This window comes from Anabrus simplex, chromosome 3 (genome assembly GCF_040414725.1).
Source record: "Anabrus simplex isolate iqAnaSimp1 chromosome 3, ASM4041472v1, whole genome shotgun sequence".
NCBI lineage: Eukaryota > Metazoa > Arthropoda > Insecta > Orthoptera > Tettigoniidae > Anabrus > Anabrus simplex.
Window position 1 is genome coordinate 186007554 of NC_090267.1, and position 17657 is coordinate 186025210.

Below are 17657 nucleotides of genomic sequence, written 5' to 3' on the forward strand. Positions count from 1 at the left end.
CATTGACCAAGATGCGAACCCTGATGCACACATCAATTTATTACATTGTTTTCTTTATATGCATATTCCTTCCTTATGATTATTTCTCTCAATATATATATCTTCCATCATTCCCAACAAAGACAGCTGGCACTTCAATGTATGAAGAATCTATATATATTCCTGTTATAAATATAAATAACTCTAAAGTGCAGTCCTTTGAAATAAGCCCAATTTGCTTCTCCAGAAGGGTAATCAATCACTAGATGGCAAAGACAATATTTTTCCTCTTAATTTAAAGCCATATTCAGCCCAGAGAAGCTACAGAACATCTGATTTTAGTCAGACTGGATGTTTTGCTTGTTTAAATTTGTGTTGATAAATGCAGAGATATTACTGTAAATGCCAGAATACCTAACATGGTAATATCTTAAAATGTTACAATCATTTTTTGTAATAACAATGTCATGAAACTTTCCAGTTCTATAATACAATAAAAGCCAAACCATCTACACAAGAAGTACTGTACTACATTATGTAGTACCATAAAAATAATCATTTTTAAAAAAACATGGAATTAAGACAGCAGTTTAAAAATTCTTACTCCGTTTTTAAAGCTCACGATATTTCCAAAACAAAATTTTCACAAAATGTATCCAAAATAGAAAAAAATCTCAAAATGCAATGTAGAATTGTTGTTCTTAGTTGAGCAAGCTTATATAAGCTTTACTAGTACCGAAATTACAGGACTGAAAATAGGTACATGTACAAAGCTGGAATTTTATATATGAAATTTTACAAGCAGCTGTAAATTATATTTTAAATGTGAATCTTACCTCAGTTCAGCTGTTTACACTTTACGCATATATGAATATGCAAAAATGGTGTGATACAGAGCCAGAAGCATTATTCATTGTTCAAACCACACTTCAATTCAGTGCATTCTGAGGCAATTCTGATCAAACATATAAAGGTAAGGTAAGGGTGTCAAACATATAAAGGTACGGTGAGGGTGTATTCTGTCCGAAGGCAGGTCTGAACCTCCGCAAAGGTGTGCCTGAGCCGGAGTTTACATACGGTAGGGTGGCCAGTTCCTTTCCGCTCCTCCATTCCCTTACCCCCCACCAACAGCGCATGGCAATCCATCCAAATCTTGACCACGCCTAATGTTGCTTAACTTCGGAGATCTCAGGGGATCCGGTGTTTCAACATGGCTACGGCCATTGGCAATCGACATATCCTACGATTCAAATATAAAATCAAAATATTTTTGGGGAATATTGTCATACACTATAATTTTCAAATAAGAACAATGTCCATAAAATCATACCAGTTACAATGTCCACACATCCTTCCACCACAACATACACTGTAAAGAGGTACTGCATGATCTAACTAACATGCATTCTGTCATATTTGCAAACAGCCATATGGAGAATGTTATAACTAATTTATTGAAATGTCTCAGATCTTGGGAAAAAGATGAGAGGACGCTCCATTTCGCTCAAGTATTTTTGAAGTGTTACAAGATACAAGAAATAATTTTAAAAACAAGATCAGATAATTAACAATACATATTACACTCTTCAATGCTAATAAACTTTACATATAAAGAAAAAAGTAAAGCAAAGTCATCTCCGCACAGGCCATGAAGGCCCTTGGAGGGGTGGAAGGTAAAGGCTTCCACTATCTGTGACTCAGGGCCATGTGCACCTCCGGAGGTGGAAATCTAGTTTCTCAAAGTTTTCGACTTCCTGATGGGGAGTTGAACCCACATCCTTCCGGGTGAACCGAGTGTGCCTCCACCACTTTGGCCAAACAGCCCTTACTTTTCAGTCATCATCATCATCATCATCGGTTTGCCCTTCCAGCGAGCTGGGTAGGGTGTTTGAAAACGAGCGTCTTCCAAAGTAGCCTATTCAAAAAAATTGTTGTCCATGACAGATTCCCAATTCCATCCTCTTCTCTCCACGTCTTCCCTCGGTTGGTCCATCCATCTTCTTCTTGGTCTTCCAGCTGGTCTTCTACCTGTTATTCTCTTTTCCAAATAAGCACATGGTAACCTTGTGCTATTCATTCAACATGCCCAAACTATTTAAGTCTAGATGACCTAAGTCTTTCCTTCATCGATTCATGTAGACCTAGGTTAAATCGGACCTCATTATTTTTCATGTGATCAAGTCATGTCTTTTGGAGGGCAGTTCTAAGAAATTTCATTTCGCAGGCTTGAATCCTACACTATAATCCTTTGATGTTAGTGTGCAGGTTTCCAGAGAATATGTAAGGATGGGAATGAAATATGACTTGTACAGGATCATTTTTGTTCTTTGTGGGACCCTCTCATCCCATAGTAGGTGTTTAACGATACTGTAAAAGTTAGAGCCTTTGGTTACTCTGTTTGTTATTTCTATCTCAGCTCTATTATCACTAGCCATTATACTTCCTAAATATCTGAATTGGTGTACTACTTCAACTTGGTGGTCCTGTATTTTTATGTTGCATTCTGTATTATGTCCGCTGATTTTCAATGCTACTGCTTTTTTGGGTTCAATTTCATTCCATAATCATCAAACTTCTTACACCATGCATTCAGATTATTTTGCACTCCCTCCTCTGTTTCATCCCATATTGTCACATCGTCTGCAAACACCAGAGCCTGATGATCTTTATTACTTTACAGTACATATATAAATTACCAAATCTTATAACACTTCACTTCTCAACTGTTTTGGAATGGTCGTCCTTAGCAACAGTTTAAACTTATCTGGCAAAGTAGTTTATTTCTCATTACAAACAAAAATGCAAATACTTCACACTGAAAATTAGACCAGAGCTTCCTTTTATATTATTGTGAAATAAATTTTATTTCTATAACAAGGAATTGTTGTGGTTGCATTTAAGTAATAACAATCTAATCCATACTCTGGAACATGAATTCTTTGTTTGTAAATTATGAAACGACACAGAATACTAAGGTCTTCATGAAATTAAAACAGAAAAACTATGTAACTTGTCCTAATGAGAAATAGATATGCAGAGCAGCATTTTAGGAAGTAAATAAAATGTACAAAATAATTAATAACCATATCAAGTCAAAGTATGCAGAATACAAGCAGTAAAATAAGAAAGGAAAAGGTATGAACAACATGTAGAGCAGGAAAGAAAATGAACTTAACCTCTTCATTAATGGAAATTATGAAGAGAGGCAACAGATTGGTGAAAAGTTCAGAAAGCATAGCTGTAGGAATATAGGGCGAAGATCCAAAGGGTGGCCCAGGATGGAAAGAGAGAAAAAAAGGTGGCTTTCGTTTTGGCTCGAAATAATTAAATTTACCCAAAGACTACAATGACTGCTTGTCCAATAATTTAAATCTTAAAATTTCAGCGAAAGAATGCTCTTTGTGTTTTGGTCTTCCATTCATAGCCTTGTCTGCTTAAATGCATACCTGTAGAAGTATATGTTAATGATACAACTGGTTCCCCTTACATAGAAACTACTTCTACCACAAGGCTACCTTCAGCAAGTCTTTCACTATTGGATATTATTAGACTATGTCTCTGGTTCCCTGCATTGACACACTTTAAAATTACACACGTTTCATTCTTAATGAAATAGCACCCAGCTCCATCATGACAACTCTTTCCTACCTTTCTGTCCCTCTCTCCTCTCTGTTTACTGTTTCACCACTTATGCACTCTGCACAGCAGACCTCGCTTGTCCTTAGATCCTTCTTCCTGTCACGCTGATGAAGAGAGCATTTTCTTTCCTGTCATTCTACTTTACAATATGTGTGTCTATTACATCTTCATCAAAGCAAGTGGTTCTTCTCTTCTGTTTTTGTGTCCCCAGCTTAATTTATATATTTGTAACTTACATATTAAATTTGACTTCCACTGTAGAATAAATTATAGATAAAATTTCTGTTTAAAACAACCTAGAATAGTTCACTTTAAAACTGCTTTTCAGATGTTAATGTACAATGGCTGGTTATCTTACCATCCATAGTTTAAGACTGACACATGTACACATTCATTCAATCAAAATAAAAATGGGAAAAAAAAATTAATAAAACTTGGAGAATAACCTAACAAGACTTTGATGATTAAAAATAGAAAACCATCATAAATTAACAAGATTAGCCAACATAAAAAATAAATTTCATTCACATTACAAAAGGACTGTTTAATATCTTCAAAATATAGTGCAAATTATATGGTGATAGTATTAAGTAGTCTTGAAATAATTAAAAATTCATCTTATGATGTAGTCAAATTATTTTACAAGAAAATAACATAGAAAAATACCATTACACAGAAATTGATGCTGCATTCTCTCTTTCTATACATATTTATATATTTATAAAAAACAACCATATACTGTATCAAGTTTACACATAATGTCATCAGGAATTCTTCACGACTGTTATTGTACTTTGAAATACATATCTAAATCACTTTCAACACTTCACTGAGCAAACAAGATCACACGAAGTAGCATCAGCCACAATGAAAGCCAAACTCGTTAAATACCGTACAACAGCAAATATCTTACACATCAGAAAGAAGAAAATTTACCATTCATATCTCGTTACACATTTTTAAACTGTCAGATACAATTATTTGATTTGGTCTGAACAACATTTTTGGTATTGCTAATTATAAAATATATACCGTATATATATTAATACAAGTTAAATAATAGTAATCATCATGATAAGAATATCAGATTTACAATCAAGATTAAAAAACAACAAACTCATGGGTATAATGAAAGTGAGGGCGAGAGGGGAGGTGATCATCACAGTGGGCGAGGTAAAGAAAGAACTATCTATTTACCAGCTTCTAATCTTTCATTATAGCACCTAACTTCTTACAAGCACATCTAAAGATGTATGAAAAAAAGTTCATACATTCATGGTAACAATGAAATGCAAAACTGTCACACAGCCAGTATGTGAATTAAACACAAGACTGGATATCACTGGATGTATAAAAATATGAAACAAGGACTCACAGGCAACATAACAGGAAGAGAAAAACACATTTAGGACATAAGTGTTTTTTAAAACTATTTTTAAAATACTAAAATCCTTAGGCAGTAATCACAAGAACAAAAGAAGAATACATGTATAGTTATGAAATGCTACAATATCTTCTTTACAAAATCCTCCAAGTGTTTGAATGAGATGACTTGTCTTCAACTTCCTTTTCCTTCTGATACTTCTCAAAAGCCCAACTTCCAATTTTTTTTAGCAACTGTCAGTAAAATGGAATGGAGTAATGATGGATCTGTTTACAGGAAAGATTCAATTCCACACTTTCACTCACACTTTCACCTGCCATGTCACACAACAGTGAAGAAGACTTCATCGCTAAAAATGTTTGTCATCATTCTTTGGATGAATTCTTCCTTTCACTACAATATTGTCTTAATTGTATATAGTCACAAGAAGGGAAGAAAAAAAAAATCAGAGGAAGTACTCACACGCACTTCTTCTAGTAATAGTCAATCTACCAGTAAAATGGTGACTAAATGAGTAACACCTTCCATGAGTTTTGCTTTAGTTTCTTGGGTTCACACTATTGCCAAAGAGACAGTCACCAAGGTAACAGAAAGGGGAATCAACACAACAGGATGTAATCCAATTTCACTAGTAGTTTCAATGAACTTAGTGTTACTATTACCCAGATCATGTTCTGTCTGAGAAAGAGTGGCAGACGGCTGTAGATTCTTCACGTCCATAGCAGGCAATGCTTCATGGTTTGATCCTGAAGATCCACAGTTAAAATTGCCATAGAATGAACAAGAATCCTGGCTACACTGTCAGACTTTATGATGCCGCATTTCAAAAGCGTTTCGCCCGCCATACGCTCCCGCATATAATTCTGGATGATTTGTTCGACTATAACTTGCAGGTGGGGCTGAGGCTGGAAAGATACAAAAATATCATTATAAACACACATTTTGTCCTATGTATTCATCCCAGAAAAACATTTTATTTACTTATCCTACTACTTTCCTTACATATATTTAGATTATCAATATTACAAAGAGAGAAAAATTGTGAGTTTATGTTTATTTGTATGTGGAGAGTAATCCTTTTTTTTTTTTTTTTTGCTAGGGGCTTTACGTCGCACCGACACAGATAGGTCTTATGGCGACGATGGGATAGGAAAGGCCTAGGAGTTGGAAGGAAGCAGCCGTGGCCTTAATTAAGGTACAGCCCCAGCATTTGCCTGGTGTGAAAATGGGAAACCACGGAAAACCATCTTCAGGGCTGCCGATAGCTACTATCTCCCGGATGCAAGCTCACAGCCGCGCGCCTCTACGCGCACGGCCAACTCGCCCGGTGAGAGTAATCTTAGGAACCACTCAACCAATATCATAATTTATTTCTTCCAGATTATTAATGGCTGTATATAATTCTGCTCGCTTATCTGGGTAGCAATTCACATAAGAGAGTAGTAGTGAAATCATTAACTACCGCAACTTCTATATCTGTGTGGGGAACGGTACTCATATTTATAGAGTATGAGGGAATAGCAAAGTGTTTGATTTGTGGCAAGGTGCTTCAGCCTGTACAACAGAAAATCAATATAGGCTACGTCATTATTCTGCATTCCATGAAAATGTGTATGACAAAATAATATGGGGGAGATCAGCAAGTACTAGGGCAGTAATTGAAACATAAGTGAATTTAAGGAGCACACTGTCAGTGAATCAGTACTAAGTTTAAGTTATAGGATCTCATTAGCAATTGCAAAGAACATGCATCCTTTTAATGACAAGGAATTTGCCATCACAACAGCCACTAAACAGTGCAGTTGAACAACTGAAGCATATCAGCCCTATCAGTACACAGAGATTACTAAGCAGAGAGTGTTGGTGGTGAATTTTTGTTTTAAGAGGAAGGGTAATCATCCTCTCTGGACAAATTAAGATCAAAATTAAAATAAAATAAAAACTTCTTCACTGGAGGAATTTGAAAATGAATTTAAAACAAAAATGTATTTTAATGAGCAAAAAGGACACAAACTCACTGAAAGGGAACTAAGTTTCCTGGAACACTTGAAATTTATATGCTCTTGATTAATTCACTCTCTCATAAAAAGCTAATGACTAAATCAGCAGTATTCTTGTCATCGGCTAGTAAGAGTTTGAGTGACTCCTGCAGGCTGAGTTTCTGTATTAGGCTAGAGAGATCCACATACTCTGTGTGAGGATGTGGCCCACGGTGAATTCGGCACCACAAGAACACATCTTCCCCACTTTAGGAGGTAAGAATGTGTAGATCTTCCATGACCTATCTTCAGCCTGTACCAAACTACAGCCCCTATCCATGAAGGCCAGAAAGAGGACTGCCACATGGCAGTTGTCTTCTTAATTGCTGTCAGCTTAGCCTTCTTTGTGATAGTGGACTGCACTTAGTCCCCTATTTCCTGGTTGTCGTCTTCCAAAGAATTACCAATTTCACTCTCATCAGACACAATACAATCACTATCACCATCATAAATATAAATTTCATTGTCTGGCTCCTCGTTATATACAAATAAGGAAGGATTTCCACCTTATCAATAACGTGGAAGTATTATCTGTATATGTGTAATCTTGATGTAGATGTTGATTCCCATAGGGAACCTAAAATATTTGTCCCGAATGAGGGCAAAACGCAGGCAACCAAGAATGAGTTAGGTGAAAAATTTATGTCCAATAACGGACCATTATATTGGTATTATAAATTTACTCGTTCGGGACAAATATTTTAGGTTCCCTATGGGAATCAACATCTACATCATTTGATGGCCAGGCAGGCATCAATTTTTGAAAATGAGACATAGCTCTCGTAGTGCATTGGCACTGCTGGTGGCTTCAAGTAGCCTATGCAGTGGCCTCCACGGTATGCACTAGCCTTGCGTCTTGGGTGGTGTGCTAAGTCCCAACTGACGAGCCTAACTTAGCACACGAGGGCGAAACGCAGGCAACCAAGAATGAGTTAGCTGGAAAATTTATAATGTCCAATAACGGACCATTATATTGGTCAATATGGATATGAAACTCATAAATCACGATGACTCCTCGTTAGTCAAAATATTACTTATATCTTGCGGAGCAAGCACACATCCTCAACTCGATCCCGCTATTACCATGTGTATTTGTTTACTATCAGAGAGTGTTTGTTTCTACAGAAAAGAAAAATAATGTGTATTCTCAAGGAATAGTCGTGCAATGCACTCACAGGAAACAAAAGTAGAAAACAGTTCATGGGTGTTGTTGTAATTCCTAGCACAATTGCACAAGAAGTTAAGTTATGCGACTACAGATGGCCAGGCAGGCATCAAATTTTGGAAATGAGACATAGCTCTTATAGTGCATTGGCACTGCTGGTGGCTTCAACTAGCCTATGCAGTGGCCTCCACGGTATGCACTAGCCTTGCGTCTTGGGTGGTGTGCTAAGTCCCAACTGATGAGCCTAACTTAGCACACGAGGGCGAAACGCAGGCAACCAAGAATGAGTTAGCTGGAAAATTTATAATGTCCAATAACGGACCATTATATTGGTATTACAGATGCTGGGACAGAACTTCATCACAGAACATATGAGATCGGATAAAACATGGAATAAAGTTTGTTGAACACAGGATAAAGTTTGCTGAACATGTCAAATATCCCCCAACATTGTTCTAAAAACCCACCAGTACAACATCAGGACACAATTTGAAACATTCAACATGAAACGTGAATAGACGTCAGTACTCCTGTAGGCCACACAAAACACTGCCGTAAATAGACGGCAGTACTGCTCATTGGGTTAATGTCATCCCACAGCATATTAAGGACTCGTGTAGCGTGTATCAAGAAGATGATATTGCATTGCAATCGGGAAAGGAAGTTTTAAGGTTACCTCCATACCATTATTCTTTAAAACCAATTGAAAGTGTGTGCAACCAAGTTAAGGGCCATGTGGCTTGGAACAACAAAACTTTCACCCTTGTGAAAGTAAGAAAACTGCTGCTGGAAGGGATCGAACTAGTGACTCCTCAACGTTGGGAAATATGTGTAAAACACGTCATTGAGACAGAAGAAAAACAATTGTGGGATATAAACCAGTTAGTAGGCAATGCCATTGAATGGATAGTGATAAATGTGAACGACTCCAACAGTGATGACAACGGCGATACGGAGGGGATTGAGTAACCTATCTTTCTTCCGCAGGCAACAATGGTAAGTACATTAACCCTCAGAATTGTATTGAATATCATCTTGATTCATTCTGGTGATTGTATAAATGTTGTATTCTTCTTGTAACATGTTAGTTACAGATTATTTGAACTGGTTATTGATCCCAGGGTTTCCTGACTGATGTTTTTATGCAATTAGTACTGCAACGCGCACGTGCCCAGACTTGTTATTGTTATCTCCCAGGTAATTTGAGGTAGGGTATAGAGGCGAATGAGAGGTGATGAACCTCTTGGCTTGACTAAGTACCATCAAGTCGACATAGACTCATGGCGACTACATGGATGGAGCGTCTCCAGATGCTTCTGTTGTCTACAAAGCCTTTCAGATCATGCAAGTACATATTCATTGTAAGTTTGATGATGTCTATCCATCTCATTGCCGGCCATTCTCGTCTTCGAGTCCCTTCCACCCTTGCAGGTTATAAATTTCATTTTCTTTGTCCGTATTGAAGATCTACTTGTGATACAAATTCTTATAATTTTGTTAATTACCACCTATTCAATACAATAAAAACGTAGTACAAACTTACATATTTATTACGATGTTGATATGGTACATGTTTCGCTCCTTTTTCGTGAGCATCATCAGCCAATTATTATTTACTTAAGGTTATATAAGATCATGAAACAATTCTTTTGGATTAAGATTATGCTTATAAAACTGATTGACAAATCTTATAATATTTTACAAGTCATATAACAATAAAATTATGTCTAAGTTAAAACATGATGAAACACTTTCTAATGTGATATAGGATTTAAAATGTTCTCGTAAGTTCCAAAATGGCTTGTTGGTATATTTTTCTTTCTGCTGCGTAATTGTTAACATATTTGTCTAAAATCTATCTAACAATTTATTGACGAAACTCATCTGATGAACATCCTTTAAAATTATTTTAAAAAATAATTTTATTGACGATAAAAGTTTGTTCACGAACAATATTCTCCTATTGACAATATAAAATTAATGCCAATACATTTGTATAAATGTTACTCCAGCAACAACGAGAACAAGTCAAATGTCCATAACATAGACAATTATCAACTGCAGAAAATTGTCAATATAGTTAACGAAGTTTTAACGACAATCATACAAGTTAAGCAACATTGAATCAATACAATTAGCCAGATCTCAAAAGTTTTTTATTTTTTAAAATAATTTTAAAGGATGTTCACCAGATGAGTTTCGTCAATAAAATGTTAGACTTAGATAGATTTTAGACAAATATGTTTTAACTTAAAAGACATAATTTTATTGTTATATGACTTGTAAAATATTATAAGATTTGTCAATCAGTTTTATAGGCATAATCTTAATCCAAAAGAATTGTTTCATGATCTTATATAACCTTAAGTAAATAATAATTGGCTGATGATGCTCACGAAAAAGGAGCGAAACATGTACCATATCAACATCGTAATAAATATGTAAGTTTGTACTACGTTTTTATTGTATTGAATAGGTGGTAATTAACAAAATTATAAGAATTTGTATCCCTTCCACCCTTCCAAGTATGATTGTCTTCTCCAAGGATTCAGACTGCCTCATAGTATGCCCATAAAAAGATAGCTGTAACCTTGTAACAAAAGCTTCAAGAGATACACCTGGATTGATGTTCTGAATGACCCACTGGTTCGTCTTCTTTGCTGTCTAAGATATACACAAAATCCTTCGCCAACACCATAGCTCAAATGCATCAATGCACTTTCTGTCATGATTTTTTATGGTCCGGCTTTCACATCCATATGTTACTGTGGCAAAGACTAGTGCCTTAACCATTTCTGACCTTAGTATGCACAAAGACAAGTGATGACCTGAAGATCTTGTGTATGCCCTGAAAAGCTGCCCTGCCAAATGCTGACAGTGGTTCTCTGAACTGCTGGAGTCATTATTACTCATGGTTAAACCCAGCAAACTACACTTATCTACCACTTTGACGACCGTCATGTATCTTGATATCTGAAAGTGTACCTGTTGTAAGAATCTTCGTCTTACCAATATTTAGATGGAGTTCCGTCTTTTCACTTAATTCTTTCACTTTTAGTATAAGAGCCTCCAGGCCATCCTTACTTACAGCTATCACAGTGATGTCACCTGCATAACGTAGGATGGTAATATTCAGACCACCAATTCTAAAGCTACAAAATGTTCTAGCTTCTCTCATGATGTACTTGGCATATAAGTCGAACAGATAAGGTGCTTATCTGTCACTTTACCAACTAAAAACTAGCGTGTACCATCATGCTCAGTTTTAACTGTGGCCTCTTGATGCAGATAAAGGTTATGCATCAGGACAACAGAATGTTCATGTATACTCATCCGTGTAAGGACATCCCACATCTTCCTGTGATTTACACTTCCAAAGGCTTACAACCAATAAAGCAAATATACATTTCCTTTTTATATTCCTTTGCTCTCTCTACCATCCAACACATATCACTAATGATATCTCTGGTTCCTCTGCCTCTTCTAAAACCAGTTTGAGTTTAATAATGACAGTGGCTTTACGTCCCACTAACTACTTTTACAGTTTTCGGATACGCCGAGGTGCTGGAATTTAGTCCCGCAGGAGTTCTTTTATTTGCCAGTAAATCTACCGACACGAGGCTGACGTGTTTGAGCACCTTCAAATACCACCGGACTGAGCCAGAATTGAACTTGCCACGTTGGGGTCAGAAGGCGAGTGCCTCAACCATCTGAGCCACTCAGCCCAAGCTTTAGTTTTGGACAGATCATACTCAATGTAAGGTTCTAATCTTCATAGTGCAATCTTTAAAAGCACCTTAATGGCATGTGATATTAGCACTTTTTTTTATTTCTTTTTTTTTTTAAATACAGGAACGTATATGGATAGTTTCCAACCAGTGGGCCATGTTGCAGACAGATGGGCATACCTGAACATCTCATTGTCCTGATATGTATACTCTAATTGGGACAAGAAGCCAACATTAAAATTGAGCATGGTGAAAAAGTTTATAGTGAGCTAATTATTTCAAATTTCTTCATGTTGCACAAATAACCCAGAAATCAGATTATCCCTCCATGAATAATTGAGAGTTTACTGTACTTATTTATGTACTCATGGTTATGACTAAATAACTAAGGAGACCACACAATTTCAACAGTGAAGTTCTGATGCTGAATATATTACAGCTTGGTTACAGTCAAAATATACAGTGAATAATGAAGAATTGCTTACAGTGAATGCTGCCTTAATTGTTTGGTGTATGATACAACAATGTTTCTTTTCAGAAATTCACTTTAGTGGTTGTAAGATACGTATAGGAAAACTTCACAGTGTAGTTTGAGTGATCCTCCCATTTTCCAAATGCATCACCATACCTGTCAGCTACAAAACTGCCAGTATAAGGCTAGCAAAGGAAAATGGAATGCTTACCTTTCGGTGCATAGTACTGACCTCGTCCCTCCCCATAGCCATGAGCTGGCCCTCTGGTGGGGCCTGGGTGGCCCGGAACTACTCCATGATGTCCAGCTCCTCCGCTATATGGTGCTCTCTGGAGAGAAAAAGAAAATCAATTAACTTTCTCACAAATCATTTAAAATTTGTAATATCTCAAGCAATTTCTTTTCAGTTCTGACTCAGTTAATTTATAACTGTCAGGTTCTTCAGTCTGCTGAAACTATTTTTGAGTAATAAATTTATAAAATACCTGAAAAAGAAAACATATGGTAACAGTATTATACTAGTTTCTTTTTCAGATAGTTTATAAATGTATTGCTCAAAATTAGTTTTGACAGAGAACCTAACAGTTACACATTATTTAAAAGAAAATTCAAAGTGAGGGAAGGGGAATGAAGTTGTTCACGTTCATAGGTTTAACCTCTGAGTATCCCACAAGTGACCCCTGGAAGGTGCTGAGTGAGCAACGGTGATCAGTGATCTTCTTAGCGAGTTCTCCTGGCTACAATACACATGAAATCAAACTTGCATCTAAATAACTCTTTTCAGAACCACAAGGTCTAGCCTTTGAATACGCCAGCTCAACATAAAAGCATCATCATCATATTCTAAAAGCTAAGCCTTGTCTCCGCAGCCATATATGTCTATTTTGAGCCAGTCTTTTCAACTCAACGTAGGTTCTCAGAAACACTTTTTTTTAAAATAAGACATTCTGGATTATCCTCTTCCTCTTTTCCCAGCAATTCTTCCTTCAGTGATGTTACAAAGGAACTCCTCATACTGCAGAACATGACCAATAAATTTCATTTTCAGTTTTTCAATTTCAGTTACCAGACTCCATTTTTCTCGTATTTCTCTAAAGACTTCGGTATTGCTCTTCATTTCAACCCAACTTATCCTCTGCATTCTCCTCCAGATCCACATTTCAACTGCCTCTAGTATTTTCTTTTCCTGCTCTCGTAATGTTCAAGAGATCAAAATGTGCCCAAGATCCTGAGAGACATTGCTGTTATCCAAGAAATTCATATTGACAGTGCAGATAGCCTTAGATCAAGAGACAGAATACCAGTATATGAAGAACTCTGTGCTACATGATATATATTGGGAATAATCCTTCTATAAAAGCTAACTCCAAGTGATTACATGACGTCATATGCACCTGATAACACAATTCTGAATGAGTAGATTACAAATTGCACTTGCTTTTGGGCTAAGTCCGCTGGGATTTGGACTGTAAAATTGTCCATTAATGACATCTGCCTTATTAATCCTCCTATGGAAATAATGCACATGAGAAAAAAAATTTTGAAATTGATTTCCATTAAGGCACGAACATTTCCATTAAAAGTGGTTGTGTATATTTTGTGGGAGTGCCAAATCAAAGTTAGAGATATTGATTTCCATTACGACTGGCCATGCGTATTTTATTGGGGCATAAAACAACTGTTCCAGTCTTCTTATAAATCCCCAGTCCATTCAGGGATTTAGTCCTAAAACCTACCCAAGGAGATGTAGATTCTAAAGTTTGATAGAAATATCCCATTAACCCAGTTAACCAGTTATAAGAACTCGGACAGACGGACAGACAGACAGACAGACAGACAATGTTAAAATATATGCTGATGGTCATTATTAAACCTCAAATCGATAACTGTATGATATTTTCATCGAAATAGTCGATGTACAGACACACAGTGGTTACGATTTTATTTATATAGATAAGAAATCTGCTCCACATACAACACCTTTTGGGCTATGTCCATTGCGACTTAGCCTGTAGAACAGTCCGTTAAGGATATCTCCCTTAGTAATCTTCCTATCGAATAGGTGCAAATGAGAAAAAAGTTATAGAAATAGATTTCCATTAACGCTGGTACATTTCCATTCAGATTGGTCTTGTGTACTTTGTGGAAGAGTAAAATCACTGTTTCGGTACCCTAAAAATCTGCAGTCAATTCTGGGAATTTGAAATGGTATGGACCTTAAAACCTACCTATGGACAGGTAGATGCTAAATGTGAAATTTGGTTGAAATACCTCCAGTAGTTTTCCAGTTATAAGAAATATGATTAAACGAACACACATTTGAGTGATATCTGTTGGGACATAGACTGAAAAACCATCCTTTAATGATATCTGCCTTATTAATCCTCCTATGGAAATGTTGCATATGAGAAAAAAGTTTTAGAAATCTATTTCCATTAAGGCAGGAAGATTTCCATTAAGTTTGGTTGTGTATATTTTGTGGGAGTGCAAAATCATTGTTTCAGTTTTGTATAAACCCTTCAGTCAATTCAGGGATTTAGAAATAATATTGGCCCTAAATCCTACCAAAGGACAGGTGGTTGGTGGATTCTAAATATGAAGTTTGATAGAAATATATCCAATAGTTTTCAAGTTATAAGAACTAAGGCAAAGAAGCAGACAGGCATCAAAGCTAAAAAATGTGCTGATGGTCATTATTAAACCTGAAACAGATAACTGAACAATATTTTCACCGAAATAGTCGATGTACAGACACACAGTGGTTAAGATTTTATTTATATAGATAAGAAATCTGATCCTTGTGCAACACCTTTTGGGCTATGTCCACTGCGACTTAGGCTGTAGAACAGTCTGTTAAGGATATCTCCTTTCGTTATCCTCCTATCAAATAGGTGCACATGAGAAAAAAGGCTTTTAGAAATAGATTTCCATTAAGGTTGGTAGATTTCCATTCACGTTGGTCTTGTGTATTTTGTGGAAGAGTAAAATCACTGTTTTCTTTTTTTGCTAGCGACTTTACGTCGCACTGACACAGATAGGTGTTATGGCGACGATGGGATAGGAAAGGTCTAGGAGTTGGAAGGAAGAGGCCTTAATTAAGGTACAGCCCCAGCATTTGCCTGGTGTGAAAATGGCAAACTACGGAAAATCATCTTCAGGTTTGGTTCCCTATAAACCCCCAGTCAACTCCAGGAATTTGAAATGTTCTGAATCTTAAAACCTATCTACGGACATGTAGATGCCATGTCAAGAAAATAAGGTGAAATTCTTTACATTACGTTTCGTAGAGAACTTCGCTCTGTGTCATCGGAAGAAAATCTCGACTGTTCACGAGAAAGACTTGTCTAGGAAATAAAGTTTGCATTTAGACGTTATAACAGAAGTGGAAATGGTATGTTCATTCATCACCAGATGGCTCACCAGACATGGTACAGTGTTAGCGTTCGAAGGGGAAGCTGAGGGAACCATCAAAATCAGTCTGAGAGGAAGTCACATAACAACATGAGTACACACATATGAAAGTATGATATAGAAACAAGCCTGGAATGAAACACCTGGCAATGAAAAACGTACGAACTTGGAAAACACCGAAACGAAACAACAATAGTGAAGGGACAGGAAAGGGAACTACCTACGTAAATCCTTAATGGCTGGCAACCACTTATTACTTAATTGAAATAGTTAGGATTTCTACACATTTCCATAGCTTCCCATATAATCCTGGACCTGTGATGTCTAGTGTGGGCAAGAGCTCAAGCATCTTGGAACACAACATCATGACCTGACAATAGAGCATGCACAGCTATTGCTGATTTGTCCGGCTGGTTGAGACGAATATTTCATTCACGTTCCTTGATACGAGTACCAATGGACTGGCATGTTTGGCCAATGTACGCCGCAAGTACAGGGCATTTCGTATACCCCAGGATGTAAAAGTGGGGACAATTTGTCCTTGGTTTTACCCAGACTGTGAGTGTTATTAAATTTTGGTTGTATGTACTCTGCTGGAGTGCAAAATCATGGTTTCGGTTTCATATCAGCCCACAGTCAATTCCGAGAATTTGAAATGTTTTGTATCTTAAAACTTACCAATGGACAGGTGGATGCTAAATATGAAGTATGCTTATGATATCTCCAGTAGTTTTCCAGTTAAAAGAAATATGCTTTACACGCACCTGCTTTTGAGTCAAGTCCGCTGGGACATGTACTGAAAAACCGTCCATTAATGATATGTCCCTTATTAATCCTCATATCAAAATTATGCACATGAGAAAAAAAGTTTTAGAAATTTATTTCCATTGAGGCAGGTAAATCTCCATTAAGTTTGGTTGTGTATATTTTGTGGAAGTGCAAAATGGCAGTCTTGGTTTCATATAAACTCCGTCAATTCAGGAATTTAGAAATAATATCGGCCCTAAAACCTACCAAAGGACAGGTGGATTCTAAATATGGAGTTTGGTAGGAATATATCCAGTAGTTTTCAATTATAAGAACTCAGACAAACTGACACCAAAACTAAAAAATATGCAGATGGTCATTATTACACCTGAAACAGATAACTGCACTAAAATTTCGCCGAAATAGCCAATGTACAGACACACGGTCATTATGACTTTACAGTCAAACCTCAATATCACGAACCTCCATTACTCGAACTTTCAGTATCTCAAAGTAACTTCAATTTCCCGGCCGCTTGTCCTATTCCTCATGTGTATTTATCTCTCTATTAGTCGAAATTTGGTCACATGAATTTCCCAATTTCTCAAAGTAAAAGTTTCCTCCCTTGAAGCAAACAATACTCTGTGACTCAAATTTTGTACAACATTAATTGTGCAATACAGCATTTGTGGTTTGTGAGGAAGAGTTAACAAGTAAAGGAAGGGTTACTGTGATGCTGGGAGCTAATATGACAGGAACCAAAAACCTAAAACTTCTAGTAATCGTTATATAAGCAAAGCCTCTCTGTTTCTCGGGTGTGAATTCATTACCGGTCACGTACGAAAGCAACCGTGGAAGTCGTGAATGACAAGCTCCATTTACAAATCTTGGCTGTGTAGTATTAGTGAGAAGTTTCAACATCCCTTTTGTAGACAACTGCCTTGTTCATCCCAAGATGCTTGTACAGGAGTTACTGGGAGTGCACGTGGTTTTCTTGCCACTGAACTTAACATCCAAACTAAAGCCCATGGACCAAGGGGTGATTAAAAACTTGAAGCATTTCCATAAGAAGAGCACTCTTCAGAGAATTCTA

The 17657-nt window shown here is 36.7% G+C and overlaps 1 protein-coding gene across 3 annotated transcripts in view; it reads right to left on the reverse strand.

The window, feature by feature from the left end:
• Window positions 1–4810: 4810 nt before the first annotated feature.
• The window catches only part of kuz (zinc-dependent metalloprotease kuz), a 697031-nt gene continuing 684184 nt past the window's right edge, over window positions 4811–17657 (reverse strand). For 2 of the 3 annotated variants that reach the window (XM_068226622.1, XM_068226621.1), the window contains exons 14-15: window positions 12618–12735; window positions 4811–5907 (exon numbers count right to left, since the gene is read on the reverse strand). In XM_068226622.1, coding sequence (XP_068082723.1) covers window positions 5804–5907; window positions 12618–12735 — 222 coding nt within the window. In that variant the 3' untranslated portion in view covers window positions 4811–5803. The remainder of the gene's footprint in view (window positions 5908–12617; window positions 12736–17657) is intronic. The other variant, XM_068226623.1, reaches the window with a different exon arrangement.